Source organism: Bison bison, unplaced genomic scaffold, assembly GCF_000754665.1.
Source record: "Bison bison bison isolate TAMUID 2011002044 unplaced genomic scaffold, Bison_UMD1.0 scf7180017864519, whole genome shotgun sequence".
NCBI lineage: Eukaryota > Metazoa > Chordata > Mammalia > Artiodactyla > Bovidae > Bison > Bison bison.
Window position 1 is genome coordinate 10,561,486 of NW_011495072.1, and position 20,279 is coordinate 10,581,764.

The window sequence follows — 20,279 nt, forward strand, 5'->3', positions numbered from 1 at the left end:
ACTAAGATGTGGATAAATTCCTAGGCCACCATCAGGGCCAAATCTCAAAAAGGGAGGCAGCCACCTAAGGAAGGACACCATCATCCCAAACTACCAACAGAGCTGGCTCCATGGTGTGTGGGATTTCTCGGAGGAGGTATAGAGAAACTGTCTGCCAATGCAGGAGACACAAGAGGTTTGGGTTCGATCCCTGGGTCGGGAAGATGCCCTGGAGGAGGAAAGGGCAACCCACTCCAGTATTCTTGCCTGGAGAATCCCATGGACAGAGGAGCACAGCAGGCTGCAGTCTATCGAGTCGCAAAGAGTCAGACGTGACTGAGCATGCATACACATGGGCTAGGACTGTCTTACATGCAAGGACTTTGGATAGAAACAAAAACTGGTTTGTGTTTGTTTGTATATTAAGATTGTACCTAGTTGCTGTTCTTGTTCCATTTTTAAAACTATGAGACATTGATTGTGTAATGTACAAACGTGGAAAGGATAGTGTCATGAACCCCTATGTACCTATCGCCCAGCTTCAGCATATTATCAACACATGGCCACTCTTGCTTCCTCTGTATCCCAACTCTCTCTCCTCCCACCTCTAGACTCCTCTGAAGTACAGTAATGGATCCAAATCTGACATTAATAAGCCCCCAGGAAAGCAGCCGAGAGAGCCAAAGCTTGGCCTTTGGTGAGTGGTTCCTGGGCATCCCTGCTTCCAGCCTGCAGCATGGATGGGCACCCTTGCCAGTGGAAATGACCAGAAGCCCAGTGCTCATCTGGGGATAAACAGGCACCTTCACCATCGAATGCCTGTGTTCCTTAAATTTAAAGGTGCTCTTTCAGGATTTTAGGGATCATGGTGCCTGATTTCAACAAGGTCCTGATGATACTGTTCAGAGGATGAGCCCACAGCCAGACCTCAGAAAGCCCAGAGTCTTTTCCAGACGTCAGGATGTGACTGCAAGAGGAGAGGTGGGAAATGGGCTTTCCTCACTGAAGTCGAGGCTCGAACCTGCTTCTGGGTGCCCTCCCTGGCACAGAGCAGTAGCTTCCTGCCATTTGCTAGGCATACAGCTGAGTCACTTGCTGACGCAGGGAGCAAGGTGTTCCACGGCTTTTGACTCAGCGGCATGAAGATGCTTTTTGAATCAACAAGAAGCTGATGAGCCCTCGCCTGGACTGGTGCAAAAAAGAAGCGCGTGCCCTTGCTTCAGCACAGATGGGCCCATAGATACCAGATGGCACAGAGGCACCAGGTTCCCGCTGCCCAAGAACAGTGTCACCTTCACGATGGATGAGAAGAAATACTAGCTAACGCTCACCACACCGTCTCTGCACCCCAGGACAGTCCTACATGCTCTCCTGGTGGTGCTGTGAACAAGCTGCCATGGGTCCCCCTATCTTGCAGCTGAGGAAACTGAGGCCCCAAGGGGACAAGGAACTAGTCTTCCCATGACTGACTGATAAGCTGGGCTTGGAACTAGACCGTCCAACTCCAGAGCCTACCCCTGGGATCAAGGCTGCCTTACCATCCTGCTCAGAAGCCTGACTCTGATTGTGGGGATCACAAAGTTCCTCCACGAACTGCTATGCCTGGGCCTTTGCAGGGAACCCACTTCTCTTCTCTAGGGGTTACCATACACCTTTGACCCTGAGGCGATCCTCATCAGGCAGAACCATTCACTCGTCTCATCCAGAGGCCACAAAGCGGATGCCCAAAGCTCCTGCCTGGTTCAGGTTGTGCTGGGCTACAGCCCTGAAAAAGTGTGGCTTCTATCACGACTGATTAATAGTAAAGGGGTTATGTGGCTTGAAACTGAAAAGGCACAAAAAGGTATTCACCCCTGTATTCCAGACACTCAATTCGTCTTCCCAAGATGTAACCATGGTACCAGTATCTTGCCTACCCTTCCTGTGATATTTCATATGTATATCAATGATGTATATTGAGTTGGCCAAAAAGTTCATTCAGGGCTTTTTGGTAAAGATGTTATGGAAAAAACCAAATGAACTTTTGTCCAACTACTAAGGGGCTTCCCTGGTGGGTCAGCAGTAAAGAATCCACCTGTAATGCAGGAGACTCAGGTTCAATCCCTGGGTTGGGAAGATCCCCTGGAGAAGGAAATGGCAACCCACTATAGTATTCTTGCCTGGAGAATCCCATGGACAGAGGAGCTTGACAAGTTACAGTCCCAAAGTATCAGACACAACTTAACGACTACACTACCACCACCATAAATATTATACACACATACATCACACACACATCACACATCACACACACACACACACACACACATCACACACACACACATCACACACGCAATCACACACATCACACAGACACACATCACATCACACACACACGCACAACACACACACACATCACACACACACATCACACACACACCACACACACACACCACACACATGCATATTTATTGTTTTTCTCCTCATATTTTCCCTACTGTCCACTGGAGATATCACCCCAAATTTCAACACTCTCCCATCCTACAAAGTTGGGAATCCACAGGGTTCCAGGGCTCCTGACAAGCTTCCCCCTCTACCCCTGCCCGCTCATACCCTCATCTCCACAGTCAGACTGAGAGACCACCAGGCCAGGTCCTTGGTCCCAGGGCCCAGTTTAGCTCAGCTGCTGCAAGATGCCCATGACTCCTGGGTCATTCTTCACAAGGACTTCAACCCCAGGATGGCCAGGTCTGTCCCCTGCTCTGACTAGAGCCTCCATGCCCCTCTCCAACTGCCTGCACCCTACCACTGGGCTCTGTCATCAGCACAATCCCCCACTGCTGCAAACCATCTCTGGATGTTCTCTTTACCTTCTTGCTGTGACTCAGCAGCTCACCATCCTGGCTGCACAGTAGAATCATCCAGGGAGCTCTGACAATCTGCTTCCATCTGGACCCCACCCCCAGCGATCCTGATCAACGAGTCTGCTTGCTGGATTCTGGTTAGTCAGGGTGGGCCTGAGCACTGGTAGCTTTTCCTGGTTCTTGCAGCTCCCAGGGGAGCCTGATATGCAGGGAAGGGCTGAGCAAATGACCATAAAGCCGAGGTGGACCCGGCAGCCTCTCGGGTGAAGGCTGTTTTCTTGCACATTTGGGACCACTGGGCCTGGGTGGACAGGGTGCTGCCTGGTCTCCAGTCCACTCGCTCACCTTCCCCTGTGCACTGCCTCGCCTCCCAGCACTACTGCTGCCGTCATCTGAATGATGAGAATCGTCATCTGAGTGATGAGAATCGTCATCTGAGTGAGTTCCGTATCTCCATCAACGTCCCCTCCAACAATCTGCCTCTGGGTCCCTTTTCCTTCTCCCTTCTGAGACAGGAGGGAAGGGGGCAGGGCACAAGCATTAAAAGAATGCCAGAGCTGTTGAGGATACGACAAAAGCTGGTTAGAGCCAGTTAGGCCCAAGACGGCAGGAGATTCCACTTTCAGTGGACCCTGAACCTCCTTATATGCCCACTGTAATATATTAGCTTCATGACAGATACACACAGACACCAGGACAGTTCCCAGATAGCACGAAAGACCAAAAAGTGGGTGATGGCCTAATTTCTGGAAATCCCCACCCTCTTCCCCGAAACAGTTGCCTATGAGATTACCCAGCCCAGAAAAACTAACCACCCTATATGTGGGGGCCACTTGAACTTTCCTTGGAAGGAAAGTTATGAGCAACCTAGATAGCATATTCAAAAGCAGAGACATTATTTGTCAACAAAGGTCCGTCTAGTCAAGGCTATGGTTTTTCCTGTGGTCATGTATGGATGTGAGAGTTGGACTGTGAAGAAAGCTGAGCGCCGAAGAATTGATGCTTTTGAACTGTGGTGTTGGAGAAGACTCTTCAGAGTCCCTTGGACTGCAAGGAGATCCAACCAGTCCATTCTGAAGGAGATCAGCCCTGAGATTTCTTTGGAAGGAATGATGCTAAAGCTGAAACTTCAGTACTTTGGCCACCTCATGCGATGAGTTGACTCATTGGAAAAGACCCGGATGCTGGGAGGGATTGGGGGCAGGAGGAGAAGGGGACGACAGAGGATGAGATGGCTGGATGGCATCACTGACTCGATGGACGTGAGTCTGAGTGAACTCCGGGAGTTGGTGATGGACAGGGAGGCCTGGCGTGCTGCAATTCATGGGGTCGCAAAGAGTCGGAAACGACTGAGTGACTGAACTGAACTGAACTGAACTTTCCATTCCCTGGGACTCCTCTTGCCTGCTGAGACAGACTGCATTCTACCTTTGTGTACCTTAATAAACCTGCTTTCACTTATTCATTCATGGCTCATTCTTGAATTCTTCCTGAGGGAAGCCAAGAACCCTTACTTGGTAGCCCATCAGAAGGACTCATGAGATCTAGAACCTAACCATCCTCTGGCACCCCATTTTCCTGCAACCTTCCCCACTCTTCTCCTTCCCCCCACTTCTACAGTCACACCATGGCCTTTGTCATGACTAGTAGCTGTGCTCCAAGTAAACCTTAATTTTAAAGATCCCATCTTCCAAAACACCCAACTTTCTAGCTCACCTCTAGTATCTAGACTCTACAACATTCTTCAGCCTTGCTGGGAACTCCAGCCCTTTGGCCTCCCTCCATTTCACTGCCCCTCACCCTGTTTGGATCCTAACTTCCCTTCATCACTGACTTAGTCAATGTCCATCCTTTTCATACTCCTTCCTCACACTCTCATCTGCCCAGCAATCTCTCCATTGTCACCTTGATAAGCTCCTGACCCAGGTGATGTCCAGCCTCCCTCTTCTCTGGGCTGTCCCCAAGCAGCAGTGCTAGACACAATGTAAATCTTGGGCCCTGACACATGGGACCTCGGACTGATTATTTACCTCTCTGTGCTTCAGACTCCCCAGCTGCAAAATGGGAAGAATAATAATACTTTGGGACCTTGCTAGCAGTCCAGTGGTTAAAACTCTGCACTGCCAGTGCCGGGGGAGTGGGGCTGATGCCTGGTCAGGGAACTCAGATCTCACATTCTGTGTCACGAGGCAAAAAGATTTTTTAAAAAATCTTTTTAACAATAACACTTCTAGAATCATTATGAATTTAAATGAGTTAATATACATAAGACGCCTCACATAGTAAATACTGTCTGCTGGAAAACATGATTGGTTTAACTGCTTCACTGTAGGAGCAGCCTGCCTTCAGAGCTGGTAAAGTGTGAATAGCTGTCCACCGTGGAACTGGAACCACACTTGCCGTCTTCACCGCGGCGCTCGACCCTTAACCTCCATTGTCCCCCACCCACCCTGTGTGAACACACTCCCCATCTCGTGTGCAATTACGTCACACTCATCCCTCCTTAGGCCTCCAACCCCATGCCCCCCCACCATCTCTACTCTCAGCTGATGACCTTGCTGCCCACTTCACATCGAAAAATGACCCAATGAGAAGAGAGTTCCCACAGTGAAAAGCTTCTGGCCAGCGCTTCTCAGCTGACAGCATTGTGCCATAGGCTGGCCGGCCCGTCGCTCCTGCTTCCGGGGGACAATGTCTGCTCTGAGCTAAGACCAACCCCTCCGCCCGGGCGCTGCGTCCCATCTCTCCTGCTTATTCAAGGACTTCGTTCCCTCCTCTCCCATAGCATCAATCCCCCCCCCCTTTTTTTTACTTTCAAAAAAGTGTGCAATACAATGGTTTTTAGTGTATCACAGGGCTGTACAACCATTCCCACAACCAATTTTAAAATATCGTCACTCTGAAAAGAAAGCCCATATTCATTAACCACTGCTCCCCACTTCCCCCCCAACCTCTCAGAAGCCCAGTCCTAAGTGACCACTTGTCTGTTTTCAGTCTCTACAGAGTCCCCTATTCTGGACATCTTATACAAACAGATTCACATAATAAGCGGTCTTTTGTGACTGGCTTCTTTTCCTCAGCATAACGTCTTCAAGGATGAAATCATCCATGTGTGGCACGTACTTCACTCCTTTGTATGGCCAGCCAATATTCCATTGTATGACTACACTACTTTTTATTTTTCCATTCATCAGTTGATGGACATTTGGGGGGTGTCTACTTCTGGCTATTATGAATAATGCTGCTAGGAACACTTGTGCACAAGTTTTTGAACATATGTTTTCAGTTCTCTTGGATATGTGCCTAGGAGTGGAATTGCTGGGTCACATGCTAACTCTGTCTAACCTTCTGAGGAACTGCCAGACTGTTTTCCAAAGCGGCTACACTATTTTACATTCCCACTAGTAATATATGAGGGGTTATTTTTATCATCAGAATTCATAACATTCTGAAATAACACCTTTGATCTCACAGTTCTCTTCTGGTTACCACTGCATTTTCCATTCCTCTGCTCCCCTCACAGCAAAACTCCTGAAAATAAGTGGTCTTTGTTACTTGTCTCCAGTTCCTCCCCTCCTATTTTCCCTTGAACCCACTGCTCTTGTCAAAGCAAAGTGATCCTGCTGTGGCCAAACGCCTTGGACCTTTCTCAGTCCCCATCATCTGACCTTTCAGCAGCTTCGGACTTGACCCTCCTTCTTAAAGCACTTTCTCCACTTGGATGGAATTCTCTCCACTTCTCTCTATCTCCCTCTCTTCTCCACCTCCCTCAATGACTATCTCTCCCCCAACCTCTACAAGCTGGGACCCCACTGTTCAGTGTTCAGTCCTTTTCTCTATGTTGACTCTCCAAGTGACTATAACCAGTCACAACTTTAAACTCCCAAATGTATACTTCCGCCATGTTCCAAAAGTACTCTCAGAGTTCCCCATCAAACCGTCTCTCCCCACCATCTTCCCCCATGTCTATAAATGTCAACCCCATCCTTCTAGTTGGTCAGGCAAAAGGCTTTGCCGTTGTCCTTGTCATCCCTCTCTCTCACACGTCACATCCAATCCAGCAGCAAATACTGACAACTCTACTTTCTAAATATATCCTCAATCTGACTACTTCTCATCACTTCCATTGATGTCACCTGGGCTCCGTCCATAGTCACCTCCCACCTGGATGAATTCTGGCACCTGGATGGAGCCTTCTAGCAGGTCTTCCTATTTTACCCTTGCCCCCTCAGACATCTATGGCAACCAGAGTGACTTTGGGAAGATGGAAGTCAGATCATGTCACTACTCCACTCAGAACTTTCCAATAGGCCCCACGACACCCTGAGTAAACAGCAGAGTCCTCACCTGGCCTGGCTCCTCATTGCCCCCTTGACCGCAGGTCCTCTCTCTCTCCCCTCCCACTCCAGCCACAACAGCCTCCTTGAGAATGCCAGACTTGTCCAATCTCAAGGGCTTTTCATTTATTGTTTTATTTTGGAATGGAACGTGCTCCTTCCAAATATCCACATGCTCTGCTCCCTCACCTCCATCAGGTCTTCACTCAAATGTCACTTTCTCAGGGAGGCCTTCCTTGAGCACACTAGCTATGCAGCCCTCTCCCCAGTGCTCTGAATCTTTCTTTCTCTGCTTTTTCTCTTCCTCCTTAGCAACATCATCCAACAACTCCTTTATCTTATATTAGCCATCTCCCTTCACTAAAATATAAGTTCCTTCAGGGCCAGAAAATTTATCTGCTTTGTTCACTGCTGGATTCCGGGATCCACAACAGTGCCCAGAACATAACAGGAATTCAGTGAACAGTTGTAGTTTTGATAAACATTCCCTGGAGGTTTTGGTGGTTAGATAATCTATTCTAATCCATTGTATATTGGGCAACTCACATCATTTAATGTATGGTACCCCATACTGACTTGGGTTTTTAACTGGATGGAGAGAAGCAGCCCAAAGAGTTCAAGAAGTTCATTAGCCACTAACATGAGGGACTCCCATCAAAGGTGCTAGTGGGTGATCAAGGTGTCCTGGCCACATTGCATTCATCACACCCAGTAACAGCTTGAAAACATGGACTGAAAGTCCAGGGCCTCTAGCTTGGGTTATTTCTCATGTTGGAAGACTGAATAGGAGGGGGCATCTTCCTGATTATTCAGTACACCATGGAGGGCCTATGCTCTGTTAAGGTTGATTCTGAGATGCCCTGGCCAGAAATCTTGGACTCTCCCACCACTGCCAAATGGCATAACCCCTGGTGATGTCATTTACACTGTGGTCGATCTGAATGGAGCAGTTCACAGGCAGGGCGCCCGTGTACAGCCACCCTGGCACTCTATAGCACTCTACTAGAGCATGGACTTGAAATGCCTCCCGGTTCCCCATATCTCACCAGGCCCATGCTGAAACAGTCCCAGATGTGCAACAGCAGTTTGCCATGTACAGACAGACATTTGTGTCTGAGCATGGGTCCACACTTTTTGCAGATGGTTGGAAAGTTTTGTAATAAATAGGAACTTCACTCCAGCTATCACCACTGAGCCTCACTTGCCTAAAACAAATGATGGCACAGACTTTGAAGGAGATTCTTGATCCTTTGACCTCTGAGGCCCTCAAGCCTCCCCTTCCCTACTCAATTCATCCCTCCAGGGTCAAAGGTAGGAGCTTCCTGCTCAAGGTCTCAAGATGCACCCCCCCCAACCCCCAGGTTCTGTGCATACTTGAAACTCACAAGAGCTAGATGGAGCAGGTCCCACACCTGCTGGTTCTTGACCTGGTTCCTCTAGAGCCTTTCAGATTTGATTTCTTTAAGCTTCACCTCATGAAGACTCTGGTCCTCTGCAAATGCTAAAGTGGGACCACACCATTCTCTGAATATCCAAGAAAAGGTGTGGGAAAGGAGCACTCCTATTATTCAAAGTGCACATCAACTTTTTGCATCCATCTGATTGGCAAAAATCAGATGTACACTGCAATTGGCAAAAATTGGAGTGTAACAAACGTAGAGCAAGTGGGACTCCCATCAACAACTGGTGGGAGTGATAATAGATGCAACCACTTTGGACAGCGATTCAGCCAACATCTAGTAAAACTGAAGACATGCATACCCTCTGAGACATCAATTCTATTGCAAAACATATACACCCTAGAGAAACATGTACTCATGAACACCTGTGTCATATGTTTATTAGCATTAGTAGCAATGGTGAGAACTGAAAACAACTTAAATGACCATCAACTAGAGGATGAATAAGTAAATTCATCCTCTAGCTTGACCATCAACTGGTCATGTAATGAATAAATTCATTACAGTGGAATACAATAGTCATAAAAACGGATGCACTAGAGTTACATGTATCAATATAGCTAAAATCTCAAAAAAGAGTATTTAGCAAAAATAAAAGCAAGCTGCAGAAGATTGCATATAATGCATTTTATATAAAAATTTAAAGTATGCACATATGTTATATTGTTTAAGGATACACATATATATAGTACAAAATTTTTAAAGTGTATTAGTAGAATAAACCCCAAATTCAAGATAGTGGTTATTTTAGGGAAAGGGAAGTGAATGGGAAGAGAATGGATACTTGCTATTGTTGCTGCACACTTGCTAAGTTGTGTCTGACACTTTTGCAGTCCCATGGACAGCTGCCCACCAGGGGGCTTCCCAGGCAAGAATACTGGAGTGGGTTGCTATTTCCTTCTCCAGGGGCACTTTTATGGCATCTGTAATATTTTGTTTCTTAAGAATGTTTATTATATTATTATATGTGTGTTTATATGTCTGAGATGTTTCACTTAAAAAGATGTTTTAAAGAGTGGTAAATCAGTGAATCAGAAGGGAACAGTATTGTGTGTGCTGGGCCTGGTAGCTAATCTTATGAATCGGTTCCACTGGCTTCTAGAGTTAAGTCCCAGGCTCTCCTAACGCCACCCAGGGGCCTATTAGACCTGTGTGAATCTCCACGTTTATGATCATCTCTAGAGTATATAATTTTCTCATAAAATTCAACAAAGTATAACGGAAAGTCTCAAATGAACACAGTAGACTGATCACGTTTCTAGAAATACAGTTGAATTCATTCATAAAAACCACTGACTTTCTTCTCATGGCTGTTTTACCCCAAAGAACCCAGGTTTGCATTTTTCTCTTCTTTGTCAGACATCACATGTTCACAACAACATACCCGAGCCAGGTGGCTCCAGAGTCACACTAATGCCTCAGGAGATTCCTAAGTGCTTCATAGAGCAGACCTCTGTGCTCATTCACACAGAAATCCCAAATGTTACATCCAAGAATGCCGAGGGCCAATCATCACTGTCTGATGAATGTGGAAGGGTGTGTGTCCTGCGCCTTGTCACCCACCCCTAAACATCAGCTGTTTGTAGCTGCAGAGGAGGGGAACTGGGAGGGAATGGGGCTTTCAAACTCCACTAGATCTGGATTCTTCTCTCTGTGTCATTTGTATGGAGCTTCTGTGTAATCATTAATGTGTGTGTGTGTTTACTCAAACATGTGTGAGACAGCACTATTAAGGGACAAGGTCAAGGTACAGGACTGGACAAGGTCCAGTCTGCAGGCACAGGGCCAGAACCCTGCCAGGCCAGACTGAAGCTTCACCAGGCCCCTGATATTGCTACTGATCAGCTGGCATTTGGAACTGAACTTTCTAGCCTGCCCACTAGGGTGAACTTCTTGCCTAGGGTTACCTTGAAGGGCATGCCAAAGTGCATTTGAAATTCTCTTATTCCTCAGTGAACTGGTGCATGCCAGCTGTGCCTACTGGTCTGAAGAGCAACAGAGAGACAGGGCCACCTGGTGGGCAGAGACCATGCTTAGGAAATTGGGTGTCCACTTTCAGGACATTTATGCCCCTGAGGCAGCCCTGGGAGCCATGCACCATGATCCTGCTCTTCCCTCACTGGGCTCTTGGGAGGATTAAATGAGAGCGACGTGGCTGGCTTCAGTAAGGGTAAAATCATGAGTCACGTGGTCATTTACCTTTAATAAAATAGTAACCCCATTCCCCTGATTTGGGTACAAGTTGGGGTTCCCAGGGAGCTTTCTTCTCTTGGGCATCTTCTTGGTTCCTACTGTCACAGATTCACTCAATGAACCCCCACCCCCACCCCCACAGCCTGGCCAAACCTGACTTTCCACTATGGCCTTAAGCACGTCCAGTGCCTTTCCACACTTGCACATATAGTTCCGCTGAAATCTATCTGCACTCCGAGGCTGTTTCAGATGTCACTCCCCCCTGAAGCTTCGGATTTCACCCACACTTATGTGCTGTCTCTCTCCTTGGAACCCTGCGTGCAGGGCCTGTGCTCCCGTCCCTGGTGCCTCCGTCCAGCAACCAACACAGAGCCCGCCACGCAGCAGGCCCTCAGCGAGTGTTAAACTGCATGAAACAGATGAGGCCCAGCAGAGCTGTCCATGTTCCCCAGGAGCCTGTGACCCTTACCTTGGGAGTGAACATGTGTAGGATGCCGTCGATGGCCCCCCGCAGCAGCAGCCCCCGGACCAGGAAGCAGGCCAGCACCACGTAGGGGAAGAGGGAGCTGAAGTACATCACCTGCAGAGAGAACAAGAACCCACTGTGGGGCACAGCCCCTCCTGCAGCTGCCACCCCCCTCGCTGCTCCAGCTGGGGTGCACGAGCTGCCTCTGATGGCAGTAGAAAGCAGAGCCCCAGGCCCCCCCGGGCACGCTGCCAAACCCACCACACGTCTGGCACTGAGCCACGGCAGAAGCAGGCACACAGACAGGTTGGAGTCAGTGTGGCTGTGCCTGAGGCTTGTTTTCTCCTTTCAAGGGTTGCTGGGGCTGGGCCCGCAGCCTCCCCACCCCCAAAGGCTGCCACTGGGGTGAGGAACCCTTTGCTCTTCCCTCTTCATTTTTTTAATGTCTTCATGTCCCTGACTCCAGGGGACTCCCTAAGGATCTCCCCTGTCCTTGGAGCTCCTTTGACAGAAAGCATCCAGGAGGGTACAGGCACGGCTCCCAAACAAAAGCATCAGAAGAAGGTCCTGCCTCTTGTGATTATAAAGTATATGTTATTTTCTAGCACATGCATTTCTTGAACATTTCTATATCCCCATGTGCCTGGCACAGAGCCACCCACAAAGGAGACGCTTACAAAAAGTTTACTGGGCTGAAACAAACCAAGAGGGCTTTTGGGGGAGGATGGTATAAAGGTTAAAAGCACACATGTCCAGAGTTAGACCACCTGAGCTCTGATCCCAGCTCTACCATTTTCCAACCATGTGACCTTGAGCTATTTATTTAACCTCAGGGTGCCTCCATTTCTTCATCTGTAAAATGGGTATAATGATTCTGAAGGTTGTTGTGGTCCGAATGCGCTCATAAATGTGGCAGTGTGTGATGAGTGACATGAAGTGCTAGCTACTAGTCTGGCCTTTGGGGAGAGAAGAGGCGGTGGCTGAGATCACACTACCTTTCCAGGGCTTAGTTTCCCTGCTCATCAAATCCACCAAAGAACCTGGAGCCTCAGACAGACAAACAAGGTTCTAGTTTGAGCCCTGGGGCTGTTTGACCACGGGTGAGATTTTTTTCCCTTTTCCAAGCCTCAGTTTCCTCATTTGTAAAATGGGTAGATTGAGCTATAGGATTTCTAACATCTTTTCCAGCCCTGGCAGTCCATGAATATTGATACATGACAAAGAAGAAAGGGTCCTTATTTGAAGGGAAAACGACCTGCTGGGAGAAGCTGTGTGGGGTTATGCTGGTCTGCATCCTCAGAGGCTCTCAAAGTCCCCTTCACTAAGAGCACCCACCTATTCACAGAGCCCGTTAGTTACATATACAGTGAACTGTTGGTTTTCACCAAAAATTGTTGAGCGGGCTCTTCTAGGATTTTTGCTAGGGAAGCTGAGGGGCAAGGGTCTAGCCAAACATTCTAGTTCAATATTCCTGTTTTTTTTTCCTTAAAGTTTGCAGAGCAGCCCTGAGTTATCCGAGCATGGAGGCAGCTGGGGTCACGGCAATGATCTTCCACAAACCCACCCTGGTGGGCTGTCCACAGGGACCAATACTACAGCAGTGACACCCCCATCTCGGACCTTTCACGGGTGACCCGGCGTTCTCCGCCCCTGCCATTCACACTTTTTTTGCAGCACCCTCTCCCCGAGTAAGTGTGGGTGTCCCGGCCCCCTGGCCACTCACCTTCCCCGAGGACTGGATGCCCTTGACGACAGCCATGCCCACGATGCTCCAGGCCACGAGGAGGCACAGAGTCATCTTCCAGTTGAGGCCCCCGCTCTCCGAGATGGAGTTGGAGATGTCCAAGGCCTCTCGGTACCAGAAGTAGGTAGTGGCTGAGCTCTTCTCACACTCTGCCTCCACCACTGAAATGGCAGCAGCGGCCACAGGGGCCTGTGAGACCACCTCCCCGGCTGGACCCCAATCCAGGGCAGCTGAGCACGGTAACAGGAAGGGACTGTATTGTTCTGGGTTAGCCAGGGTCTGGCAGATCCTGGGAGGCTTTAGGACACACTGATCTAACTGAATTCCCGCTCATGCCATCCTCCTGCCCATGTCCATCAACGGAAAGCAGGAAGGATTAGGCAGAACTGGCCTCAAGTTCCTTGGGAAAGGTCCTGACCTAGGAGCCAGACACCTACGTTCTCATCCTAGATCCTTAGCGAAATCAGTGGTGTGACCATGGGAAAGTTGTTTCTGAGCCTCAGTTTACCCATTTATGAGGTGGCATAAATCACCCAGCCCTTTATAGGACTGGCATGTGAATATAGATTGTTTCCAGACAGAATAGTGCTAGAGTAACACAGGGTAGTTAATAATAACTAAACAAAACTCACAATTTCCAGAGTTACTCCTACACTCACTATTTCACTCAACCCCTATAAGAACTCTGTGGGACAGGCTGGCAAGAGATCATCATAAGGGGACATGAGGGGACTTCCATGGTGGTCTAATGGTTAAGACTCCATGCTTCCAATGTAGGAGGAAAGGGTTCAATCCCTGAATGGGGAAACAGAGCCCACATGCTGCACGGTCAAAAGAAAAAGAAGGTGGGAGAGATGAGGATCAGAGAGAGTAGGTGGCTTATCCAAGGTGGCACAGCAAGTCAACGAAATCCCAAAATCTGCAGGGAAGGAATGGAGACTCAGATGTAGAAAATGGATTTGTGGACACAGTGGGGGAAGGAGAGAGTGGGATGAAGGGAGAAAGTAGCATCAACAGCCTAAGCCTCCTCTCTTAGGCTCTGTGGATTCCTTCCTAGGACAGAGCTAGCTGGAATCCCCAGGTGGGTTCCTTAGAAGAACCATACTTGCCTGCCACGGTCCCATTTCTGGAGACAGGGCACTCACTCCAGGGCAGTGGGTACTGGAACGACTTGAAGAAGTAGAAGATGCTCCACCCGATGATCACATTATAGTACAGCCCCACAAAGAGGCAGACCTGCAGACGGGGTTCCAGGGGGGTCACAGAGGCTGCAGGCGGCTCCGCCCCATCCCCTCCTCCATGAAGGAGGGAGAGGAGAGATGGGACGGTGGCAGCAGAGGGCCTGCTCCTAATGCTCCACTCATCTGCTATTTGGGGAATCCACAAAGGAATGCTTCAGATATTAAAGTTCTCTCCTTTAAGCAATGAAGTCTTAAACTGTTAATCCTTTCCAGTTCGACATTCCTCTAAGATGCCTGAAGCACTTCCCCATCATTTCCTGATGACTCAGGATTATAATTCCAGAACGGCCCTATGGGGCTACGGAGGCATGCCCAGTTATTGCTGCCACAGTAAATGGCCTCAGACAGCTGTGCTTATTGAGGTTTTGTAGATGCTTCTTATTGGCTTCCCATGTCCGCCCTTCTCTCAGGATGCTGCTTTCTCTTTGGTACTGTCAGAAGCCTGCCTCTAGAAAGACATGACTTCTCATTTTTCAGAACATGATAATCAACCTTGGTAGAACTGTATTTAAAACAGAAGCACATGCATCCTGACTGAGGGTCAAAGGGGTTTCCTTTGAAAGTAATGCTTCTACTGTAGAGATTTTCTGCATCCACTTGGGATGCAGACCCCTGCCTATAGCCAGAGACCTCCTCTCTTTCCAGGGGCCTGGCTATCTGATGTATGTGACACTGCTGGGCAGTGTGAGGGCTGAGAGACCCTGGCTTCGTCAATTTTGTCTGAGCCCTGGTATGCATGAGCAGACACTCTTATAGCATACCTTACACGTGTGGGAATATAGTGGGAGAGATACCCACTGCCTTTACTGGAATGCTTGCCCTCCAAGGAGGAGACCCCACTCACACTCATGCACATACACATAGCCAGCCCCAGCAGAGGGCGCTGTATTCGGTCATGTCAACCTGTGCAGAGGTGATCTCTCCTAGTCTCTGCCTGAGGCAGGTTTGGGCTGGCCCTGTTGCCAGGCCTGACAGATCCTTCCAGAGGCAGATTCCAGTTTTTATCCCTGGTGTGAGCATGGGCACCTGCAGGCTTTGCTCTTAAGGGAGGCTCGGTTTCCCCACCTGGAGAGCTAAGCAGGGCCTCATCTGCAGCCCCATGGATCAGCCTGGAGCCCTCATGGAGCATTCCCATCCAGGCCAGTGGGGTCTCCTCATCTCCCACTGTTCCAAAGCCACACCCCTCCTGGGTCGGCCACAGACCCCTGAGGCCTTCTTCAGCTTCGCTCATGCACACAGCAAACTGGAAAGGAGACACCATACCCCAAGGCTGCCTTTTCTCACCCAAATAAAATACCCTCTAACCCAGGAGAAAGGATGGGCCTGCCTCACAGAGTGCTGATGGACTGGTAAGCAGAGCGGGTATCTGGGATGGTCCACGTGTCCCCAGAGGACTCTGGCTGAGATGTCCCAGGCCTTTCCTCCTTCATAACAATCCCAAATATTACATCATTCAGGCAGTGGTGCCAACTTCCAGTTTAGGAAGTATGTGGTCCTGAGACACCAGTTGGATGCAGTACTCAGGATGAGGGTCTCCCTCCCTGCCCTTCACCCCTCCCAGGACTCTGGGCTGTAAGCCCTGTGCCCGAGAGCAGCCCCGCTGCCTCCCAGCCTGTGCCCGCCACCGGCCCCCAACTTACTATACAGCTGGAGAAGCCGATGCCACCCAGGCGGGGGCACACATAGTGCCACACGCCGATGCTGCCACGGCGGATCCTCTGGCCCACAGCCAGCTCCAGGAAGAAGAGCGGGATCCCAATGATGATCAGCAGCACCAGGTAGGGCACCAGGTAGGCACCTGGGGAGGAGGGAGGAATGTGGGAGGGCGTCTGGAGCATGGCAGCCAGGTAAGGCAGGGGTGGCAGCCAGGTCCTACAGCCTCAGCCACATCTCCAATCATCCTCAAACTGTCTCCAGGCCCTGTGCTCCTCCAGGAATGCTCTGGCTTACACATGCAACCTACTACACACTGGCTGCCCAGACCTCCTTCTTCCCCTTGGCTCCACTGACCCGAAACACTAAAGGAGGAGCCAGATGGATGTCAACGCCTGCTATTCACAAGGCAGACAGCCCTACCTCCCTACGCATTCTGTGGACACCTGTTCACACCCCCTCCCGCCCACAGAGGAGCAGCCCCCACTCACTGGCCCCTCAGAGGCACAGACCCTGGGGCACCGTCCTCCCCAAGTCTGGGGGGACCAGATGCCGACACAGCAGACTGGACAGCTCCAGGGAAGCAGAGCTTGGAAGCTCTCCAGGGACACAGAGTCTGACAAGCATCGCCATTAATCTATAGCTAATTGGGAGGAACAGAAGAGAAATTAGCAGCTTAGGAAAGCATAGCCAGGAGAATCATAAAGGATAGAATGGATCTCACTAAAGATTCCAGACAATAAATTTAGCTTGCTGTCCCAGGTCTCACTGCAGACACAATCTCGATTCCAAGTGACAGGGCATTTAGCAGAGGAATTAAAACCATGTCTGGACACAGACAATTGACCCTGGTGGAGAGCTGTGCCAACAACCCAGTCCTGTGAGCAGTGTTATTGGCACAGCCCTGGCTGTCTGTTAAAGGTGCCTCCGGTCCCCACTATCCCCAGACCAAGCCCACCTGCAGACACAATCTCGATTCCAAGTGACAGGGCATTTAGCAGAGGAATTAAAACCATGTCTGGACACAGACAATTGACCCTGGTGGAGAGCTGTGCCAACAACCCAGTCCTGTGAGCAGTGTTATTGGCACAGCCCTGGCTGTCTGTTAAAGGTGCCTCCGGTCCCCACTATCCCCAGACCAAGCCCACCTGCAGACACAATCTCGATTCCAAGTGACAGGGCATTTAGCAGAGGAATTAAAACCATGTCTGGACACAGACAATTGACCCTGGTGGAGAGCTGTGCCAACAACCCAGTCCTGTGAGCAGTGTTATTGGCACAGCCCTGGCTGTCTGTTAAAGGTGCCTCCGGTCCCCACTATCCCCAGACCAAGCCCTGCAAGCTGGGAGCCTCTAGAAGACCCCCCAGCCACACTGCTCTGTTCCCCATAATGCAACATCCCAACATGTATAATAAACCCAGGAGTCAGGCACCTCTGGGGCCCATGACTCGGCACTTGGCAACAGCCCATCGTTAGCTATTCTATACCAGGGTGTGCAGTGGAGCTATCTGGGCCACGGAAGGCACAGACACTATCCCAGGAGAGCTGGTGGGACCCTCGGGTTCACCTCGGGTTCACCTGAGCATCTGCACACGCATCACACACGAGCAACTGAGCATATACTTGCTGAGAGAGGGGCGTGGGTCCAATGGAGCTAGTCAGAAAAGGCGCCCAGGGGAGCAACCCCCCACAACTTATATAAGAGCATCTAATTCATGCAACACACACGTGCACACGGTCACATGAACGCATGAATTTAACTTGTCACTAAAGAGCCTCTGCATCATATAAAGGGAGGGGGGCCTGAAGGACCCCTGGTTCTGTCTTTTAACCCAGCTCTGTCTCGTGGTCTCCAGCTCTGGGAAACGGAAGAGGAGAGGACTGATCTGAAGGACAGCATAGGGACACAGGCTCCCTGGTGTTGTATTTCACCCACGAGTCCTCAGGTTGGGGAAGATGTGCAGGGAGACAGGTCTCAAGGGTCAGAGAAGTAGGATGGCATCTTCTGTGGATGCTTTTCTCCTCTTCCCAAGAAACTAGGGAGAGGCTCCAGGTAATTGCTGTCCAAAGACAGGTCCTGCTGCAAAGACTTAGCCGCCACCAGCCACCACTCAGGCCCCAGGACTCTGACTGGACTGGAAGTTTCTTCAACACACTGAGGTCTAGCTAACCACAGGGCTCAGGGGACTGCAGGCTGGATGAGCAGCATTCTGCCTGGGTTCATCACAGGTGCTTTTTCATATCAACTCTTATTAAAGTCATTTGGACATGCACCCTCCTCTACCTTAGAAAATACAACTGGGGACACATCTGAATTTACTTTGATGGTTCAGTGGCTTCTGGGGCCTCAGGTCATCAGTCTAAACAGCTGGGAGCACTGTTTAGGGAGTTATAAAATTTAGCAGAACGTGACTACAGAGAGTTAGATTCTGGGATCTCTGAGGCTTCCTGGATCTCTAGCATGTCTTGCTATTAACAGCAAGCTCCAAGGTGGGCTTTGAAAGACCACCTTGATCTCAGCCTGTTGAGATGCATGCTGAGTGGGCGCTGAAATCCAGACCTTGAAGTCAGACCTTCTGGGCCTGAGTCCTGGTTCCACCACTTACTGGTTCTGTGACTGGGCAAATTGCTTGATCTCTCTGTGCCATTGTTTTCTTATCTATGTAAAGAGGATGAAAATATTAGGTAGAATCATATGAAATTGCTGATATTTGATCATTTTTTACTTAAGAAAATGCCCAGTTCATACGCTTCAACTGTACATCTATTGCACAGGGCTGCCATGAGGATTAAATGAGTGACTTACCCACAGTAAGCACTTGATGACCATCTGCCTACTTCTCATAAAAATAAAGAGAAAAACAAGCAAACTGCGAGGATGAAGAATAAAGAAACTGTCAACGTCTGGTGGAGCTAGGTGGAGTTTTGGAGTTTCCATTCAAAATTAAGCAATTCTCACTGGGTCACTCAGGGCTCAAAACCAGAGTTTTGACTCTCAGACCAACCATCTCCTGTGACAATCTACCTCCTTCCAAAACACATTTAAGATGACTATAAAAACCAGTAAAATGTAGGAGTTAAAGGTAGAGATAAAGAGGGATTCCAAGAATTAGAGAGGATGCGAAATGAAGGTAGGAGCATGGAATGGGGAGCTGAGTCCTGAGACCTGATAATGCTTTTCTTTTGGGGGTTGTTAGTGATGTCTAGTGCCATGGCAACGGTCTGATGACACTGGGAACTAACAGACTTCGGCAAGAATGCTGCCTGGGGGCAGGGGGGCGGTGGAATGTGGGGTGGGAGAAGGACTCTGTGATTCAGCACTGGATGCTCAGGCGGACTGATGATCTCAGCCATGAAGGATGCGCTTGGAGGCTGCCAGCCAGAGCCCCTAATGCAACGTGCCCTATGAAGTCATTTTGGGTACTCTGAGCTTTTAACATCTCACAGCACTTGAGGGAATCACACACTTCCCTTTGTAACTTTTCTTTGGGCTGGCCTTATATCAACTCAGTGACTTAGGCCTGGCCATTGTCATACAGGGGCTTTCCTGGTAGCTCAGCTGGTAAAGAATCTGTCTGCAATGCAGGAGACTCTGGTTCGATTCTTGGGTCAGGAAGATGCCCTGGAGAAGGGATAGGCTACCCACTCCAGTATTCTTGGGCTTCCCTGGTGGCTCAGACTGTAAAGAATTCGCCTGCAATGTTGGAGACCTTGGTTCGATCCCTGGTTTGGGAAGATCCCCTGGAGGAGGGCAGGGCAACCCACTCCAGTGTTCTTGCCTGGATAATCCCCATGGACAGAAGAGCCTGGTGGGCTACAGTCCATGGGGTCACAAAGATTTGGACACGATTGAGCAACTAAGCACAGCACAACACGGCATGCCATATAGATTGAAAGCTCTGATCGCAGCTATTTATTGGGTGAGTAAAAATAAAGATCTTCAAAGCAAGGAGAGTACAGAGGGAAGAGACTGTGCCCTGGTGGCAAGATGGAAGTTTCTGGCCCTAAGTCAGGTGGACATTCTCACTCCCTGCTCTTCAACAGAACTGGCAAAGGAGGAGAAGTCTCGAGCCAGGCTCTGCCTTCTGGACTGGTGAGAGCATCCCAGAGGGGAGGGAAGGACTCTGAATAGGGCTGCATCTCTGGGGGGCCCACATGGCAGATCCATGGGGCAGGGAGGGAAGTGACAGGGCTAGCTGGGCCCACACTTTCAGGCTGGAGCGTGGCAGTCCCAGGGCACAGGGACCCAGGGGCAAGAAAGTTCTTTGCTGGCTCCCAGGACCAGAGGTCTGAGCTTGGAATTGTCAAAGCCCACTAGGTACTTTTTGTTGTTGTTGTTGTTTATTTTTGGTTCATTTCCCC

The 20,279-nt window shown here is 49.6% G+C and overlaps 1 protein-coding gene across 1 annotated transcript in view; it reads right to left on the minus strand.

Annotated features, from left to right (window-relative positions):
• SLC6A17 (solute carrier family 6 (neutral amino acid transporter), member 17) overlaps positions 1-20,279 on the minus strand; it is a 52,660-nt gene that overhangs the window by 14,650 nt on the left and 17,731 nt on the right. Inside the window, exons 3-6 of the mRNA XM_010830882.1 lie at positions 15,904-16,061; positions 14,132-14,258; positions 13,002-13,183; positions 11,282-11,392 (exon numbers count right to left, since the gene is read on the minus strand). Coding sequence (XP_010829184.1) covers positions 11,282-11,392; positions 13,002-13,183; positions 14,132-14,258; positions 15,904-16,061 — 578 coding nt within the window. The remainder of the gene's footprint in view (positions 1-11,281; positions 11,393-13,001; positions 13,184-14,131; positions 14,259-15,903; positions 16,062-20,279) is intronic.